Source organism: Pituophis catenifer, unplaced genomic scaffold (assembly GCF_029215685.1).
Source record: "Pituophis catenifer annectens isolate HBS135680 unplaced genomic scaffold, rPitCat1.0.hap2 SCAF_16, whole genome shotgun sequence".
In the NCBI taxonomy this organism is placed as follows: Eukaryota; Metazoa; Chordata; class Lepidosauria; order Squamata; family Colubridae; genus Pituophis; species Pituophis catenifer.
In genome coordinates this window covers 4600665-4620822 of record NW_027256896.1, presented here as the reverse complement: position 1 = coordinate 4620822, position 20158 = coordinate 4600665, and the positions used below count along the sequence as shown (strand labels likewise).

At 44.6% G+C, this 20158-nt stretch overlaps 1 protein-coding gene across 1 annotated transcript in view; it reads left to right on the top strand.

Moving 5' to 3' along the window:
- The window catches only part of SOX8 (SRY-box transcription factor 8), a 37317-nt gene extending 28545 nt beyond the window's left edge, over positions 1-8772 (top strand). Inside the window, exons 2-3 of the mRNA XM_070954889.1 lie at positions 2633-2871; positions 7926-8772. Of these exons, the coding sequence (XP_070810990.1) occupies positions 2633-2871; positions 7926-8665 (979 nt within the window). The 3' untranslated portion in view covers positions 8666-8772. The remainder of the gene's footprint in view (positions 1-2632; positions 2872-7925) is intronic.
- Positions 8773-20158: the final 11386 nt, after the last annotated feature.

Below are 20158 nucleotides of genomic sequence, written 5' to 3'. Positions count from 1 at the left end.
CGTGACCACCTCTGGAATATTATGCACAGTTCTTGTCAGAGTATATTCATGAATTGGAATAGGGCATAGCAATAGGTCAGCCAATGAGGGCTGTTTGGTCACTGAAACATAATATTTGTTGTATGGGGCCATAAGAGACAGTTTGGAGCCTGGGCGTGGCTTAACTGTTCTGTATATAAGCTTGAGAGCACTAGCTTCTCCCTCCTCCATTTTGCCTCCATTTTGTGCTGGGTCTGTACTTGATATTTCTTTCTCTATAACGTGGAAAAACCTACAAGGTTATATTTTATACAACGTGGAAAAACCTACAAGGTTAAGCAGGATTCAAAAACGTATATAGAGATGTTTTTGAATCCTGCTTAATAGTCTGCTTGTGTGTGCTGCAACAAACTCTGACAGTTCTGCTCAGGGCATCTTGTAAAAGACATAATAAGGGAACTTGGAGAAGGTCAGAGGAGGTCAACTCAGGTGATCAAGGGGATGGAACATCTTCCCTGTGAACAAAGGTGGCAGAAAGGAGGTGAATGAGATGACAGAGTTGTATAAGATTAGACGTAGACTGGATAAAGAGGACAAGGGGAAGTTATTTTCCCTCTCCTCAGATACTAGAACCAACTAATACAGTTGAATCATGGAAGAATTGGGACATACGTAACAACACAACTCATCACAGGTTTATTCAAGTTTGGAATTTGTCACCACGAGATGTGATGCTCGCTGTACCAAAAAGTTTGGTTAGCTTCAAAAAAAGGATTGAACAGATTCATAGAAGTTCTGGGGGGGGGGCTCAATGGCTCTTAGCTTTGATGGCAGTGGGACTGCCTCTGAAGGCCATTGCTGGAAGACTGGTGGATTTCCTTGTGCAGTTGGTTGGCCACTGAGAGAATAGACTGCTGGATTAATCAATTTATTTTATTGATTAGCCTGTAGGCCATATCAGCGTACAAGATTCGAACACGGGTTACCAATAAAATCCTATACAAACAATTTAAAATTAGAGTAGGGTAAAATACCATAGTTATAGGATAAAATACAATAATTGAATACATAAATATGTAAATCAATCAATCAGTTTATTACAGTCTTAGACCAGAGATCAGAACAAATAAAAACTCTCAGAAAATATACAATTAAAAATTCTAGTATAAAATAATAAATAACAACTAAAATCTATAATAAAATCCAGACTGCCAATTATTCACGTAAATATATATATGTAAAATTGAATAAAACAACATAAAATAATATTTCTGTATCACCCCTGCATTCTACCCCAATCAGGCCCACATATGCTGAGCTCAGTCAGACCATTTCAGTCAGAAATTGTGCTGCATTAAATGTCACTTTCAAATTCTGGCCACACATGAGGTATGTTATTTTAATATGGGCCATATGGTTAATATGTGGATCAAGGTACTTATCTCTCGCCTCTTTATACAAAAAGCAATCAAATATGAGCCAGATCTTCTACCTCTTCAGCTCCACAGATACATGTACGTTCATTGTCTGGGATAGTATGGGATAAGATTACTATTAATCTTCTCATCGTTCCTATCACCCATCTTCTCCCACTTATGACTGTATGACTGTAACCTTGTTGCTGGTATCCTTACGATTTATATTGACTGTTTCCCTATGACTATCATTAAGTGTTGTACCTTATGATTCTTGACGAATGTATCTTTTCTTTTATGTACACTGAGAGCGTATGCACCAAAGACAAATTACTTGTATGTCCAATCACACTTGGCCAATAAAGAATATTATTCTATTCTATTCTATTCTATTCTATTCTATTCTATTCTATTCTATTCTATTCTATTCTATTCTATTCTATTCAGTGGAATCTTCCAAATCTAACCACTGAGAGAACAGACTGCTGGATTAGATGGGCCCTTTGATCTGATCCAACAGGGCACTGATTATGTACAGCAGTGGCCAAAATTGTGGAGAACTTTTGGGAAAAGTGTATTTTTGAGGTTTGGTGGTTAATAATACCACTTTTTTTATTATTATTATTATTTGGAGTTTCAAGATAATCCTATTCCACCGCTGGAATGGCCTGGCAATAGCCGAGACCTTAACCCAATTGAAAATCTATGGAGCCAACTAAAGAAACTTGTTAGTCAGAAGCTACCCAGCAATAAAACCCAGTTAATAAAAGCAATCCTTCAATCTTGGTTTCACATGATAACAGCTGCAGAACTCAAAGACTTGGTTCACTCCATGGGAAGACGTTGTAAGGCCGTCATTCATGCTAAAGGTTACCCACCTAAGGATTAACTGACATGAGGATCATTTTTGTATATCTCGTTTTTCTACGTGTTTCACTTTTCTTCTTTATACTGTAACTGCTATTCTAATAGCAAATCCTTCATAAAAGTTATTGCATTACATTCTTGATTAAATTATCTTTCCATTGATATATAATTTTATGGTACTACTCCCAAATAAAGGGGTGTTATTAGTTAGTTTTAGAAAATACACTTTTCCCAAAAGTTCCCCACAATTTTGGCCACTTCTGTACTTGGGTTTTTAGGCCACTTGGAGACTACATAAGAGTGTTAGACTTAAATTGGGTTAAAGGCATACATGAATGACTCATTTAATTTTCCTCTCTCTCTCTTTTAAGCTTGCTGAGTGAAAATGAGAAGCGTCCCTTTGTGGAGGAAGCTGAACGATTGAGAGTTCAACATAAAAAGGATCACCCAGACTACAAATACCAGCCACGTCGGAGGAAAAGTGTCAAAGCTGGCCAGAGCGATTCAGATTCAGGAGCTGAGCTGAACCATCATGGAGGATCCCAGATCTACAAATCAGACTCAGGGCTGGGCTCGATGAGCGAAGTGCATCACCCCAGTGACCACACAGGTGAGGGAAGAAGAAAAGGGTTTGTGTCAGACCTGCCCCAACTTGGACATTTAGGGAAGAAAGACCCTCGACTCCATTTGGTTGAAGCGATAGGTTCTTTTACTAAAGTTAAGTGGCTGCAGTGAAAGTAAATCTAGATCTAAATATTCCCGCACAAAGGTTACAGTTTTTCACCTTTCCCTGGCCCTCCCCACTTGACTAGTCCATCAGTGTCCAATAGAATGCCTTGAAGATGTTTTGGGGACAGCTTGAAGCTTGGGGCCTCTCAATCCAGTTTCACATTCAGTCCCCAGGCCAGGTGTCCTTGGATATTGGTTTATTCTGGTTTGGCACCTCTGATTCTTGTCAATGTGTCTCCCCTCCCCGTTCGCTTTCTCATTCCCAGGCCCACATTTTACTACCCCAAATTCCTTCCCCCTTCCTATGACAGGATGCCAGAGAAGCAAAGAAGATGGAGATGGCAGACCTGACAGTTTGTTCAAGGCAGAATCCTTAACCCAGAATCCTTAATTAAATCCAGAACCCAGAATCCTTAATTTGCTTTATCTTGGACATCTCAGGAGAAAAAGAGCATGAATGTAGGTGGAGATTCTCCACCTCTGCCCATATTTCAGGTTCTCCTGTTTGGTGCATTTCCTAATTTGGGATGATGTTCCTGGGAAAAGAAAAGCTCAGTTCCAGATCCCATAGGAACATTAATTAATTCATCCATCCATCATGCTTGATAGAGTAGGTGTCCTTCTCCATGAGATCTCTGCAGCCTTTCTCCTTCCTCAGTGCAGAGCAGAACTGTGGCAGGACGCGTCCCATGGACTCCCAGCTTTCCTTTGGAGCTGTCCCAAATTCCTTTGCCAACATAGGCTACAATCGGTGAATTTTTCCCCCCTTTTTCCCATCTACAAAATTGGCAGTTTCTTCTCTGCTTCTGTTCTACTCACAGTTTTTTGGGGTTTTTTTTTTTTTGCAAGAAAGCTGGGATTTTTCCATTCCTGGCTTCTGCTCCTGGGCATAAAGCCAAGGCCTTGGAGATCTATGCTCAGTTCCACAGCTGAAGGCTAAAAGTATATTTGCGTTCAGAAATTGGTGAGCTCTGAACACGTTTGTGGAAAGCTCTTGCACGTGGGTCTCCTTCTCTCAAGGGGTCTTGGGAGCAGGAATCCCCCTCCAAGGCATTCTGTGGGAGACCCTATAGCAGGGATGGGGGAAATTATGGCCCTTTTATGACTAGTGGACTTGGAGACTTCAACTCCCAGAATTCCTGAGCCAGCCATGCTGGAAGTTGCCCAGCGTGGCTGGCTCAGGAATTCTGGGAGTTGAAGCCCACATCATAAAAAGGCCATAGTTTCCCATCCCTGCCCTATGGCAACCAGAGATCAAGCATAACTCTGGGACCAGCAGGAGTGCATGTCACAATAGGTTGCAATGCATCATTGCCATTCATTCATTCATTCATTCATTCATTCATTCATTCATTCATTCATTCATTCATGATAGCAGTGTTCCAATATCTCAGGGGCTGCCCCAAAGAAGAGGGAGTCAAGCTATTCTCCAAAGCACTTGAGGGCAGGACAAGAAGCGATGGATGGAAACTAATCAAGGAGAGTAGCAACCTAGAAGTAAGGAGAAATTTCCTAACGGTTAGAGCAATCAACCAATGGAACAGCTTGCCTCCAGAAGTTGTGAATGCTCCAACACTGGAAGTTTTTAAGAAGATGTTGGATAACCATTTGTCTGAAGTGGTGTAGGGTTTCCTGTCTAAGCAGGGGGTTGGACTAGAAGACCTCCAAGGTGCTTTCCAACTCTGTTCTTCTCTCCTCTCCTCTCCTCTCCTCTCCTCTCCTCTCCTCTCCTCTCCTCTCCTCTCCTCTCCTCTCCTCTCCTCTCCTCTCCTCTCCTCTCCTCTCCTCCCCTCCCCTCCCCTCTCCTCCCTCCTCCCCTCCCTTCCCTTCCCTTCCATATTCTACTCTACTCTACTCTACTCTACTCTACTCTACTCTACTCTACTCTATTCTATGCAGGGGTCCCCAGCCCCTGAGTTGTGGCCCATTTGGAACTGGGCCACACAAGCGGTGGGCAAGCACACTCCAGCACGCAGCTCCACTTGCACAAAAGGTCACCCACCACTTTTTTTTTTAATTTGATTTATATGCCGCCCTTCTCCGGAGACTCAGGGTGGCTTACAATGCGTTAAGCAATAGCCTTCATACTTTTGTATATTTATACAAAGTCAGCTTATTGCCCCCACAAACTGGGTCCTCAATTTACCTACCTTAGAAAGGATGGAAGGCTGAGTCAACCTTGAGCCTGGGGAGATTCGAACTTGCAGTAATTGCAGGCAGCTGAATGTTAATAACAGGCTATTAGCCAGCTGCGCCACCAGGCCTTGCAAAATGAAGCTGCACAATCAAGTGTGCATGACCACTGCTTGTGTGGAACCATCCCTTCCCTGCCCCTCCCCCCATGGCTGGTTCACAAAGGCAGAAAGGTTCGGGATGGCTGATATAAGGGATGTGTGAGGCTTCCATGAAAAAGTTAAGTTCAAAGGCCATTGTCCAAATTCACCCAGCTTCGCCAGATGAAGCAAGCAAGAACTAGCTAGAGGTTCAACCAGGAAATGAGAAATTTTTTGACAGTGAGAGCAATCAACCAATGGAACAGAAGTTGCCTTCGGAAGGTGTGGGAGCTTCATCACTGGAGGCTTTCAAGAAGAGACTGGACTGCCCTCTGTCAGAAATGGTGTAGGGTCTCCTGCTTGGGCGGGGGGTTCAACTAGATGACCTACAAGCTCCCTTCCAAATCTGTTAATCTGTATCTAACTAGCCAGATTCCAACAAAGTCTCTTTAAATGCTAGAATTAGGGGCCAATGCAGAATCTTGGATCCTGCAAGAGTAATTTCCCAGCCTCCCTTTATAAGGAGTTCATTTGCACGATTGGAAATGCTTCTCCCCACCTGGGTTGCTGTTGATGAGAAGAACTGCTGATATAAACTCACTTTTGTCTTTTGATTCCAGCCTCTCCTTCCTTGCATTCCTTTCCCAACCTCCCTAGAATGTCTCCTACATTTCATTCAAATCCACAGAATGGATTTGGGGCTTCTGGTCTGGCACCTTTGAATCAGTGTGAAGATTTGATGGACGTTGGCATGTGTTTGCATCCCGTTTATGTTAAATTGGCTTCTTACTCCGGGCAGTTTTCATCATAAAAACAGAAACACCAATTAAAACACACACACACACACACACACACACACACACACAAAACTACCATAAAACAATAGGCGCACTCAAATTGGCCGTTCACAAATTTGGACTAATTTCATTGATCGAATCAAAGGGCACACTCGGTTTCACTCTGCAAAACAAGTCAAATCAGGCCTTGATCAAGTCACATAGTCCTGACAGATGTGTGGTATAGACCTTCCAGCTGTGCTAAATGGTTTGACAACTTCTTGTTTTCCTGGTAGCTTCTGTTTCTCTCCGTTGCAGCTGCTTACACCCGGAATGGCTTTTCCAAAACTTTCCGCATATGCAGTTTACCAAATCAACCTGCAGAGTTGGGAAAGCTATTAGGAAAGCACTTGCTTTGCAAGCCAGGGGTGCCAGATGTTATCCTTAACGTCTGGTTGGTTTGGAGAGACCCTTGCTCGAATGTAAGAGAATCCTTTCCCTGTCAGATGAGACGGTTTTGAGATAGCTCAGTGTCTCCCATCCTCAGCCATTTTAAGATGCGTGCTCTTCAGTGCCAGCTGGGATATTCTGGGAATTGAAGTCCACGCATCTTAAAATTGCTGGGCCACACAACTAGGTGGCCCAAAGGTGGGAGTGGTAGAAGTTAAAGCTTTGGATATTCCACTCATTTTCTAATGAGTACACTGTACAGTGAACCCTTATAGAATAGAATAGAGTAGAGTAGAGTAGAGTAGAGTAGAGTAGAGTAGACTAGACTAGACTAGACTAGACTAGACTAGACTAGACTAGACTAGACTAGACTAGACTAGACTTGAATTCTTTATTGGCCAAGTGTGATTGGACACACAAGGAATTTGTCTTGGTGCGTACGCTCTCATAAAAGTACATAAAGTACATAAAAGAAAAGATACATTCGTCAAGAATGATAAGGTACAACACTTAATGATAGTCATGGGGAAACAGTCAATATAAATCTTAAGGATACCACCAACAAGGTTACAGTCATACAGTCATAAGTGGGACGAGATGGGTGATAGGAACGATGAGAAGATTAATAGTAATGCAGACTTAGTTATGTGGTCTCTCCCACGTTCTTTGTGTTTATCACATCTGGAATTCTAAATTCACACTATAGGTGCACTGCCAAAGGGTTGCTTGTCACAGGAGTATGGCCCATCAGAAGCACACATTGACCAGAAAGTGAACTTGTCAATTACTCCTTACCTTTTCTTAGTCCCTCAAATATAGCTGTGTTCCAATATTTGAGGGGCTGCCACAAAGAAGAGGGGACTCAAACTATTTCCCAAAGCACCTGAAGGCAAGACAAGAAATAATGGATGGAACCAATCAAGGAGAGCAGTAATCTAGAGCTAAGGAGAATTGTCCTAATAGTGAGAACAATTAACCAGTAGAACAGCTTGCCTCCAGAAGTTATGGGTGTCCCAACATTGGGTTTTTTTTTAAAAAAGAGACTGGACAGCCATTTTTCTGAAATAGTTTAGGGTCTCCTGCTTGAGCAGGGGGTTGGACTAGAAGACCTCCAAGGTCCCTTCCAACTCTGTTATTAAACCTGGCCCTCCTGTTCCTCACCATGCCATCTTAATGTCATTTTCCTGGTAGCTGGGTCCATCTAGAAACAAGGGACTGGGCTGGGCTGCAGCCAAGTGTCTTTCATATTTTGATAGCAGGATTTCCAAAGTTGATTTCCAAAGTAGATGATCCTTTGCTTTCCTGCAGGTCAACTTCGTGTTTCCTCAATTTTTATTAAGTAAAATCACCATACATCTTTCAGGGCTGGTGTTTAAGCTAAACCATCTTCCCTTTGAAGATGATGACGACTTTGTTTTCAATACACTTTTCTCTAGGGCAGCCCCATGGACCTCCTACCCCACCTACCACCCCTAAGACAGACCTACACCCTGGGAGCAAGCAAGAGTTGAAGCACGAGGGCCGGCGCCTCATGGAAAGCGGTCGGCAGAACATTGATTTCAGCAACGTGGACATCTCCGAGTTGAGCAGTGAGGTCATCAACAACATGGAGGCTTTTGACATTCACGAATTTGACCAGTACTTGCCACTCAACGGCCACTCTGCCATGCCAGCCAGCCACGGGCAGAACTCCACTGCAGGATCTTATGGGACTTCTTACTCTCACCCGGCCAACGGCAGTACCGGTGGGTCCTCCCAGGTATGGGCTCATAAGAGTCCTGCATCTGTCTCCCCTACTTCCAGTGAAAGCAGCCAGCAGAGGCCTCACATCAAGACCGAGCAGCTCAGCCCGAGTCATTACAGCGACCAACCTCACAACTCTCCAACCCATTCGGACTACGGATCGTACACTGCGCAGGCGTGTGCCACCACCGTGTCCCCGAGCTCAGCCACTGGATCTTTCTCCAGCTCCCAGTGTGACTACACAGATCTTCAGAGTTCCAACTACTACAACCCCTACTCGGGCTACCCTTCCAGCATTTACCAGTACCCGTATTTCCATTCCTCTCGCCGGCCGTACGCCACCCCTATCCTTAACAGCCTGTCCATCCCTCCTTCTCACAGCCCCACGGCGAACTGGGACCAGCCAGTCTACACAACCCTGACAAGGCCTTGAGCAGATGGAAGGAGCTGTTTCTCGAGGTCTTTTCCCCCACCAGCCTTCAAAAGTATGCACTACACAGAAACAAAGACGGAGCGAAGAAGTGATGATAATTAATAACAGAGAACCCTAACGGAGCATCATTGCATAGTGCCAAAGTGCCTCCCGTTTTGTCGGTGTGCCTGGGCATTCTCTCCAGAATCTCTTAGATTTTTTCCAAGGCAGAGTTCTATTTTGTTTATCCTGACTCGTAAATAACATTAAATAACATCCGGACCAATGAATGCTCCTGAATAGATGAAGGACGATCCATTCAAACTCCTCGGTGAGAACTTTGCAATGAGTTTGGTTTTAAACCCAAGACTCTGAAAAAAAATGGAGGTGAAGATGGTGCTTGAGATTTTGTGGCAAACTTGGGACAGATCAGCCTTGCACAAAAACCCGCGTAGGATTTATGTTTTAAATCCTAAGTGTTCAATTAACAATACTGAGGGACCATTCAAGAATCTTTTGGGACCAACCAACCACCCAACCAACTAATGTCAGCATTTCTTAATTTTAGTTGAAAGTTCTGAGCAAGGTTTTTGCAGAAATTAACATTTTTGTTGGGAAGCTTAAAAAGTGCGTCGATATATATATATTTTTGTCATTGTTTGAGAGTAAATCTGTTAAATATGTATTTATGTTCCATGTAATTTTTGTCCTTTTAATTAATGAAGTAATTCTGTGCAAGAGGTAGATTTAAATAAAGACTTTATAGTGCATAAAGTAGTGGAGGAGTTTTCCCATCTCCCCAATTACACTAATTAAAAAGAGGAAAAACAGCATTTGAAGGTCCGTCAGAAAGGAAAATTAGAAATGCTTTCAAAAGAACCAATGATAATATAGGAACCTAAGAGGTGGAGAAATAGCAGAGTTCCCACTGGGTTTCAACAAATGTGCCAAGTTGCTTCTGGCTAACATTCACTTTCAGGTGCTGTGAAGGTGATGGCCACTCCATATTGTTTATCTCCAACATAAGGTAGACTGCCACTGGAATCACAGAACACTCATCTATAGTAGCTCTTCCAGTTGATGACCGGAGCTTAGTTGTATGGCTTCTAAACAATTATTTACAGCAGGGGTCTTCAAACTTGGCAGCTTTAAGACTTGTGGACTTCAACTCCTAGAATTCTGGGAGTTGAAGTTCACAAGTCTTAAAGCTGCCAAGTTTGAAGACCTCTGATTTATGGCTTGGTAAATTGGGAGAAACATGGTTGATTTTGCATAGCCTGGTTAGAAGAAGAATCCCCTGGGGAATTCTGGGAGTTGAAGTCCACGTGTCTTGACATTGCTGAGAAACATTGCCTCAGAACAGGGGTGTCAAACTCGAGGCCCGTGGGATGGATGCGTCACATGCTGGCCACGTCTATCCCCTGTTTAGCGAATGGGGGAGAAGGTGCAATACATCACGTGACGACAACGTGTCGTCGCGAGTTTGACACCCCTGCCTTAGAATGTAGTGGGAGCCCACCTCCGTCTGATCCTGGTTTTGGCAGACCTGTTGCCACCTGTGGGTTGCGGAAATGAATTCCTGGCACCGACTTGTTTTTTCCATCTTTTCCTGAGTCAGTGGGTGACCTTGGTATTTGGTTTTCCACATCAAGAAGCAACGGGTGGAAACTAATCAAGGAGAGAAGCATCTTAGAACTAAGGAGGAATTTCCTGACAGTTAGAACAATTAACCAGTGGAACAACTTGCCTCCAGAAGTTGTGAGTGCTCCAACACTGGAAGTTTTAAAGAAGAGGATGGATAACCATTTGTCTGAAGTGGTGTAGGGTTTCCTGCTTAAGCAGGGGGTTGGACTAGAAGACCTCCAAGGTCCCTTCCAACTCTGTTATTCTGTTAAATGACATGTTTTCCTCTTGATGGTTTTCCAGCCACAAACAGGCTATGCGCCTATGTACTGGTGCTTTCTAAATTTTTATTTTTAAAGTATCTATTTAGAGGGGGGTTCATGGAGTTAACCTTTTCTAAACACTTTCTTATCTATTGCCCGTCAAATCACAGGGGGCTGGAACAAAGCTTGCACTAATGGAATTCAGCATAGATATTTTTATCAAGCGAATTGAACGAGCTCAGTTTTGAATCTCCACAGTGGCATCTCCAAAGTGCCTTTGTATAACCCAGCTTGGCAAGCCAAATTCCACAGCTAGGAATTCCACACGTGCAAAAATATTGTGCAAGGTCTGTTGCCCATCGGAAGAAAAATGCAAAAATCTTACCTGGTGTGAGGTGTGAGATGAGCTTTCTGCCAGAATTTCTCAAGGAAAGCAAAATCGCCTCAAGAGTCTCAAAGATGCTTTCTCAAAAGGCAACTGGACTGTTTTCTTCCTTGAGAAGAATAAGATATTTCGCTTTTTTTCCTATTAACATTTTTATTCAATTATAAAGTATTATACAAAATACAAAGGAACTAGAAAAGCAGTAGGGGGGAGGGGAAAGAGAAGTGAGGAAAGATAAGAAAGAAAAAAGAAGCATTGACTTCCATCTCTCTCTGTAATAGTAAAATAAAGCATTAACATCAAATCACAGCTTTTTGCTTTTTTTAATAATATTATGAACAAGCCATTTTTATAAAGATCTATCAGTCTAATCAGTAAAACCCAAAGTCAGAAACATTTCACTTTTCATCCAAGAAGATTCCTTGGTTCGGAACTGATGAACCTCCTCCTCCTCCTCCTCCTCCTCCTCTTCCTCCTGTTGCCTTTTGAAAAAGTACCATTAAGATAATTGTGACCTGGATGACTGAGAATCTCCACAGACACCTGCAGGAGGAAACAGGTGCAACCTGGAATTTTGCACTGTGATTCCTTCACTGGAATTTCTGCTCTGTCCTGGCAAAATGTGAATTTAGGGCAAATAAACTCCATCTTGAGTGAATTTGTATGAAATCAGATATGGAAAAAAAAGGAAAGTGAATAGGTTCACCTCCCATTGTAAGCCAATTTCAAACTACAACATTATTTTTGAAAATTTAAAAATTGGTTACAGCTTATTCTTTTTAAAAAGAAATACCAGCTTTAGCAGGATTGACACCTTGAGTTTCACTTTTAATATTGCCCTATTTAAGAACCACATCTTATTCATCAAAGCTGTGAAAATTAACATTCTCCACTACATTTTGGTTAATCCTTAGGTGTAGGCTAATAATTCTGTTGCTATCTTTTCCTTTGTATGCTGAGCATATAACAACCATCTATTCTAATGGTAACTTTGTGCCTTTTTAAAAGAAAAAACAAATCTTTATAAAACTTTAAACTTTCAGAGATTATCTAGCTTATCTTTTCTATGTTTCATATTCTTGGGTTTGTTTTTGTTTTCACGTTTTCCTTTTTAAAAAAAGTGTACTTGTGGGACTGGGTGGGCTTGGAACACAAAAGGGGGGGGGGCTAAAGATGGAATACTTATGCAATCTATTTTTCTGTATAAAGTTCAAAAGTTGTCAGTTTATCTGTTTTTGTTCACTGGCTTCTGACTAATGCTAACTTTTGTACAGATCTATTTGATAAAATTAAAAAAAAAAAAAACAGCCTTTATCCCTGTTACTGGCCTGTTCATTCAGTGTCTCAATTGTTCAAGCAAAGAAAACCAACATGGAAGGAAAAAAAATGCCTTTACTTCCCCAGCAAAGAGGGTTGTATGGGTTTAGCAAACCTTTTGTTATAATTGGGTAGAAGACAAATTATTGTAAAGGGAAGAGAAAGGCCAGGTAGGTTCTTATTAAGCCCCAAAACCTTTGTCAAAGTTTAGAATTCAAAATGAGCAAAATGTGTCTTCAGAGCATTTCTTGAGTTTGATCTGCTCTGAAATTGTTGGACTATTAGCTTGACCTATACCGCTTTACCACTTTATAATGCCTTGGTAAGGCCACACTTGGAATCCTGCATCCAGTTTTGGTCGTCATGATGTAAAAAAGATGTTGAGACTCTAGAAAGTGTGCAGAGAAGAGCAACAAAGATGATTAGGGGCAGTGGTGAAATCCAATTTTTTTTTATTACGGGTTCCGTAACCGTGGTTTGGTGGGCATGGTGTGGCTTGGTGGGTGTGGCAGGGCAAAGATACTGCAAAATCTGCATGCCCACCCCACTCCAGGGGAAAGATACTGCAAAATCTCCATTCTCACCCCACTCCTGGGAGAAGGATACTGCAAAATCTCCATTCCCACCCCACTCTGGGGCCAGCCAGAGGTGGTATTTGCCGGTTCTCTGAACTACTCAAAATTTCTGCTACTGGTTCTCCAGAACCTGTCAGAACCTGCTGGATTTCACCCCTGATTAGGCGACTCAAGGATAAAACATGTAAAGAACAGTTGCTGGAACTGAGAATGTCTATTTTAATGAAAAGAAGGACTAAGGGGTGACATGATAGCAGTCTTCCAGTATCTGAAGGGCTGCCACAAAGAAGAGGGGGTCACAACCTATTCTCCAAAGCACCTGAGGGTAGGAGAAGAAGCAATGGGTGGAAACTAATCAGGGAGAGAAGCACCCTAGAAATAAGGAGAAATTTCCTGATAGTAAGAATAATTAACCAATGGAACAACTTGCCTCCAGAAGCTGTGAATGCTTCATCACTGAAAGTTTTTAAGAAGAAGTTAGGTAAACCATTTGTCTGAAATGGTGTAGGATTTCCTACGTAAGCAGGGGGTTGGACTAGAAGACCTCCGAAGTCCCTTCCAACTTTGTTATTCTATTCTAGTGGTGAGGGCACCAGATTAGAAACTAGGAAAATTTGAGATCTAGTCCCGCTTTAGGCATGAAAGACAGCTGGGTGACTTTGTGCCAGTCACCAGGAGACAGGGAGTTCTAGTCCCTCCTTAGGCATGAAAGCGGGCTGGGTGACTGGGCCAATCACCAGGAGACAGGGAGTTCAATCCCGCCTTAGCATGAAAGCAGGCTGGGTGACTGGGCCAATCACCAGGAGACGGGGAGTTCAATCCCGCCTTAGCATGAAAGCAGGCTGGGTGACTGGGCCAATCACCAGGAGACGGGGAGTTCAATCCCGCCTTAGCATGAAAGCAGGCTGGGTGACTGGGCCAATCACCAGGAGACGGGGAGTTCAATCCCGCCTTAGCATGAAAGCAGGCTGGGTGACTGGGCCAATCACCAGGAGACGGGGAGTTCAATCCCGCCTTAGCATGAAAGCAGGCTGGGTGACTGGGCCAATCACCAGGAGACAGGGAGTTCTAGTCCCACCTTAGGCATGAAAGCGGGCTGGGTGACTGGGCCAATCACCAGGAGACAGGGAGTTCTAGTCCCGCCTTAGGCATGAAAGCGGGCTGGGTGACTGGGCCAATCACCAGGAGACAGGGAGTTCTAGTCCCGCCTTAGGCATGAAAGCGGGCTGGGTGACTGGGCCAATCACCAGGAGACAGGGAGTTCTAGTCCCGCCTTAGGCATGAAAGCGGGCTGGGTGACTTTGGGCGAAGCAAAAATGGAATCTTATGCAAGAGTTATTTTCTCTTGGTTGATAAGAGAAGTTGGTTGAAATGGCTGTTAAATCTGACTCCACAGTAGCAGCCTTTGTGAGGGAGCCTGGAAGAAGAAGCTGCTTGTAATTAGAGAAGGCGATGGCATCCAGGCTGAAGGATCATGAGGGTTACTACTTGAATAAGAAACCACCATGAAATCTAAGGGATGCACGCTAGATTGAGAGTTGAAAACAATAACATGGAAGGAGTCATTAAAAACCATTGTCCTCTTGTTCATTTGCTGAGGTACCCAGCTCCAGAGACATGGGAGGCTAAGCACTCTTATGAGAATTCATAAAATAAGATAACTTTTAGTATAAAAATAAGGAAAAGTCTCCTAAGGGTTTAAATCAATCCATGCCTCAATCCCTAATCTCCAAATGCTCTCTTACTAAGAGGCAAGTCATCTGCTTTGTGGAAACATGGGAGTGTGGAGGTCATATAAACGAGGGAGGGAGGGAGGACTATGCCATAAGAATAGAGCAGCTGTGGAGAACATTGTTTCTCAATCTATTCTCCCCTCCCTCAAAGACACTTTATTGCCAAGAAATCTTCCTTGTGTTCTGCCCCAGCTATGGACTCCAAAGAACGCAGCACACACAAAGTCTGTACAAAACTTAATTTACTAAAATAACTCAGTCTTTTTCAAACAAAGGCTGTTAATAAACTTTCTTAACAGCCTACAAGAATCCTAAGATAAAGTAATCACAATCTTACTATGGTTGGCAGAAAGCCCAGAAGCTATTTTGCAGAGAATCCAGACGAGAAGGAGATTGAACTAAAGTTGTTCCCTACAACTTGCTGCAATCAGCGTTCCTCCTTAAATAGGCTAAGGGAGTGGCCAATTAGCCCCAAGCCTTACTCTCGAGGAGACCTCCTCCTGAGGAGCCACTCCTGCCTTTTGGCAGCTCTGCGCGCCCGTGCATCGAGAAGAGGCTCCTCCTCTTCGCCCTCTTCACTTAAAGGAGCTTCTGGAGGTTCTGAAGGCCCTGGCTGAATCCCTGCCTCTGGCACCACATCTTCACCAGCCTCCTCACTGTCCGACTCGAGCGCCAGCTGCACAGGCTGATGGCGCAGCACCACACCAGCCTCCTTGCTGTCCGAATCAGCTACTAACTGTACAGGCGCTGACGGGCCACAACACCTTGCTGGGCACTCATGAAGTCACCAAGAGTCCAGCTCAATTCAAAGGAGACATGAGAGAAGAAAAGTTTCAGGCAGATCGGAATGACAAAAGAAAAATCCAACAGAAGATTTAAACTGACCAACTTTGGAAATAATTTTACCTCAGCCAGAATAGTTAAACTCTGATGCTCGGCATCGGTGTTTTGTGCAATCCTAACCTTCAATACACCAGTGGGGGTTCAAAAGAGGGAAGGTGCAGGCCTTAACTGGGCACTTGAAGCCCTGCCCTGTTCTTACATGCCTCACTCATGCCATGTGATGCATGTAAAAAGAGGGTGATGGTTTTTGTCATGCCATGGCGAGGGGTGTCTTTTTTGTGACCCCCTCATTGCAGATGTGCCTGTGGTTTGGCAGTGATTGAAAGCCACTGTTCCAACACCTCTGCCAAATCTATGTTCTATTATCCCCTCAAACTAACATCCTGGTTCCTGTAAGGAAGCTTTCTAGATATCTATAAAGCCTTAGTAAGACCACACCTACAATACTGCATCCAGTTTTGGTCACCACACTATAAAAAAGATGTCTAGAAAGAGTGCAGAGAAGAGCAACCAGGATGATGAGGGGACTGGAGGCTAAAACATACAATGAACGTTTGCAGGAACTGGGCCTGGCTAGTCTAGTGAAGAGAAGGACCAGGGGAGACATGATAGTAGTGTTTCAATATTTGAGGGGCTGCTACAGAGAGGAGGGGGTCAAGCTATTCTCCAAAGCACCCGAAGGACAGACAAGGAATAATGGATGGAAACTGATCAAGGAGAGATTCAACCTAGAAATAATGAGACATTTTCTGACAGTGAGAACAATCCACCCACAGAAGTTGCCTTCGGAAGTTGTAGGAGCTTCATCCTTTCAAGAAGAGACTGGATTGCCATCTATCAGGCTATGACCTACAAGATCCCTTCCAATTCTGTTAATTCTTAATCTAATCTAAGTCTAATAGCAGGATTTAATTTAAAAAAACCTGTACAGGTAATCCTTGACTTACAACCATCTGTTGAGCAAGCTTTGGAAGTTACAACAGCACTGAAAAAAGTGACTTTACAACCGCTTTTCACTTCTGACTGTTGCAGCATCCCCCATTCGGACTTTTGACCACTGGTTTGTATTTATGATTTCCATTTGCAACATCCACAGCCGGGTTCCTTGGGGAGAGCTGGATTCCTTTAACGAACGTGCAATTCACTTCTGAAGTGATTCGCTTAGCAACCGCGGTCAAAAAAAGATTGCAAAACGAGGCACAGCTCACTTACCAATTGTCTTGCTAAGCAATGGAAATTCTAGTTACCGTTGTAGTTATAAATTGAAGTCTACCTGTACTTTGAAGGTTTTGGGGGATTGTTTTAGTGTTAAGCGGGGGAGACGTGGTGGCTCAGTGGCTAAGATGCTGAGCTTGTCGATCGAAAGGTCGGCAGTTCAGCAATTCAAATCTCTAGTGCTGTGTAACGGGGTGAGCTCCCGTTACTTGTCCCAGCTTCTGTCAACCTAGCAGTTCAAAAGCAGGTAAAAAATGCAAGTAGAAAAATAGGGACCACCTTTGGTGGGAAGGTAACAGCGTTCCGTGCGCCTTTGGCTTTGAGTCATGCCGGCCACATGACCACGGAGACGTCTTCAGGCAGCACTGGCTCTTTAGCTTTGAAACGGAGATGAGCACCGCCCTCTAGAGTCGGGAATGACTAGCACATATGTGCAAGGGGAACCTTTACCTTTATTTATTTATTTATTTATTTATATTTATTTATTTATTTATTTATTTATTTATTTATTTATTTATTTATTTATTTATTTATTTATTTATTTAATTTAAGGACTCAGGGCGGTGTACAGCCAGAATAAAACACACAGATATAAAATTTAAAAAACAATTTAAGAAATAGTAAATAATTTGGCCCATATTTAATTAAAATAAAACTACCCGTTTTGGACATTTAAAAATTAAGAGTTAATGATTAAAAAATTTAAAAATTAGACCAGCCCGACTTGTTGGAATAAAAGTGTCTTGAGGGCCCGGCAGAAGGTGCGTAAGTCGGGAATCCTCCGCATCTCAGGGGGCAATTCGTTCCAGAAGGCAGGAGCCCCCACAGAGAAGGCTCTCCCCCTGGGGGTCACCAGCTGACATTGCTTGGCTGACAGCACCCGGAGGAACCCCTCTCTGTGGGAGCGAATTGACCAGTGGGAGGCTATTGGTAGCAGAAGGTGGTCTTGTAAATACTCAGGTCCTAAGCCATGGAATGCTCTGAAGTTGGTAACCAATATCTTGAATCGCACCTGGAGGACCACCGGAAGCCAGTGCAGCTCGTGCAGCAGAGGTGTTACATGGGAGCGCCATGATGCTCCCATAATCACCCGCGCAGCCGCATTCTGGACCAGTTGGAGCCTCCGGGTGCTCCTCAAGGGGAGCCCCATGTAGAGAGTATTACAGTAGTCCAAGCGAGAAGTGACGAGGGCATGAGTGACCATGCGTAGGGAGTCCCGATCCAGAAAGGGACGCAACTGGCGGATCAGGTGAACCTGATAAAAAGCCCCCCTGGCCATGGCTGTCACATGTTCTTCTAAGGACAGCCATGCATCCAGGAGGACACCTAAGTTGCGAGCCCTCTCTGTGGGGGCCAACAACTCGCCCCCAATAGTCAAAGATGGCACCAACTGACTCTATCGGGACGCCGGGAGCCACAGCCACTCGGTCTTGGATGGGTTGAGCTTGAGCCTGTTTCTCCCCATCCAGATCCGCACAGCCTCCAGACACCGGGACATCACGTCAAGGGCATCAATGGGGTGGTCCAGGATGGAGATGTACAGCTGAGTGTCATCAGCATACTGGTGGAACTGCACCCCGAAACCATGGATGATCTCACCCAGCGGCTTCACATAAAAGTTGAGCAGAAGGGGCGAGAGGACCGACCCTCGCGGCACCCCACACACAAGGCACTTCGAGGTCGACCTCTGGCCCCCTGTCAACATAAACTGCGACCAGTCAGAGAGAAAGGAGGAGAACCACTGCAACACGGTGCCTCCCACTCCTAACCCCTCTAATGGTGCAGCATGATACCATGGTCGATGGTATCAAAAGCCACTGAGAGATCTAATAGGACAAGGACAGAGGAAAAACCCCTGTCCCGAGCCCTCCAGAGATCATCAACCAATGCGACCTTTTGTCAAATATAAATGCCTTACTCATGCCAGGGGTCAACAGGGACACAGTAGTGCAGGGGTTAACATCAACACCCACTTGGTCAGCTCCACCCACAAACCACTCCTTACCTGAGTCTCCGCCCACAGGTATAAAAAGCAGACACACTCTTCCCCGTTCCTCACTTCCAGATGCAATATATGATGTAATGATGAACCTGTAAATAAAAGAGACTTATTCAACCAATTGACTCATGTCTGTTATTGGGCCTGATCCATGGATCCTGTAACAAATATGGTAGCAGAGGATGGTTTAATGGCCCAATAACCTCCAAACCCACAACGAGGACACATCACTGCCTACGAGATGGCGACTCCACCGAAACAACAGGAAGGCAACCCAGCGGGATCGCCAGGGAAGGCAGAAACCACGACAGACCCTGGTGACCGGGAGGAAGAAAGACTGCGGCTCGACATCCTACGACTGCTAAAGGAGCAAGCCAGCGACAAGAACCTCCTCGCGGACCTGCGAAGCTTCATCATGGACCGCGAGGTGGCAAGGAGCAAGGAAGACTCGGATCCGGAGCCCACAGCAGTCACCAAGCCCCACAGCCCCGCTCAAAATTCAAAACGGTGGCCATCTTTGACCACGTGGTCGGACAAGATGGCCGACCCCCGCCCAATCGGAAACCGGAATTTAAAATAGCCGGCGCGCGAAAAATGCCCGACCCTAAGCGGCGATGAAAGCGACTGGGGTGAGGGGGCAGAGTCCGATTCGGACCACGGATACATCCCAACCGAGCGGCAAGTCGACAAGGCCATGAAGACCCTTGCCGCCGCCTTCGGCCCAGGCCTCAAAGTCTCTAAAGGGGAACCGGAAGGGCCCAAGCAAAAGGGAAAGCGAGGAGAGGGGCACCGGAACACCCACTCGAGGGTCGAGGATACCCACGCCAGCGTACCAACCCCCCTGCGCATCCCAAGGACACCGCAACACCGATCGCCCAGGCCGCGCACCCCAGAACGCAGGGATTGGGGCAGCTACTTACTTTCGTCGCCGAGACTCCAACACCGTCAGGATCTTCACCCCGAAGAAGCCGCTGCAAGTCGACACCATCCGGAGCGCACCTGGACCCCCAAGACCGAAGCCGAGGCCTACCCGACTGATAGAGACCTCTACGCCAGAGCTGCGATGAACAGGTCCTTCCATGACAACAGCAGAGCAGAAATGGACTTCGCGCATGCGCTGTTTCGCCTAGAGGAAGAAAAAAGAAAAAAACTGCAGAGAGGGACTTTTAAACTACCGGCAAGCGTTCCCATGCCGTATTGCTGTTATAGACACATAAAGAACCATGGACAGCAGCCTGCAGTAAGTAATTTTACAAATAATGCTGGGAACTTACCAAGTGACTTTCCAAAGTTGAGGATGGATGGGGGCAACATCCTAGAGTGGTCACAGCAGCTTCAGGTGGTGTTCCTAAAAGAAAGCATGCCACATTTTATTAATGACCCCCCAGAGAGACCATGGACTTTAGAGTTGGACTGTATGCACCATAGGGCATTTTACCTTTTAATTTCTAGCATATCTCCCACAATTTACCACAGTGTCGGAAATCATACAAAAAATGTTTGGGTTATTTTACAGTGAAAGTGTGGCGACCACCACCCAGATTTCCAAAGATTTCTTCTC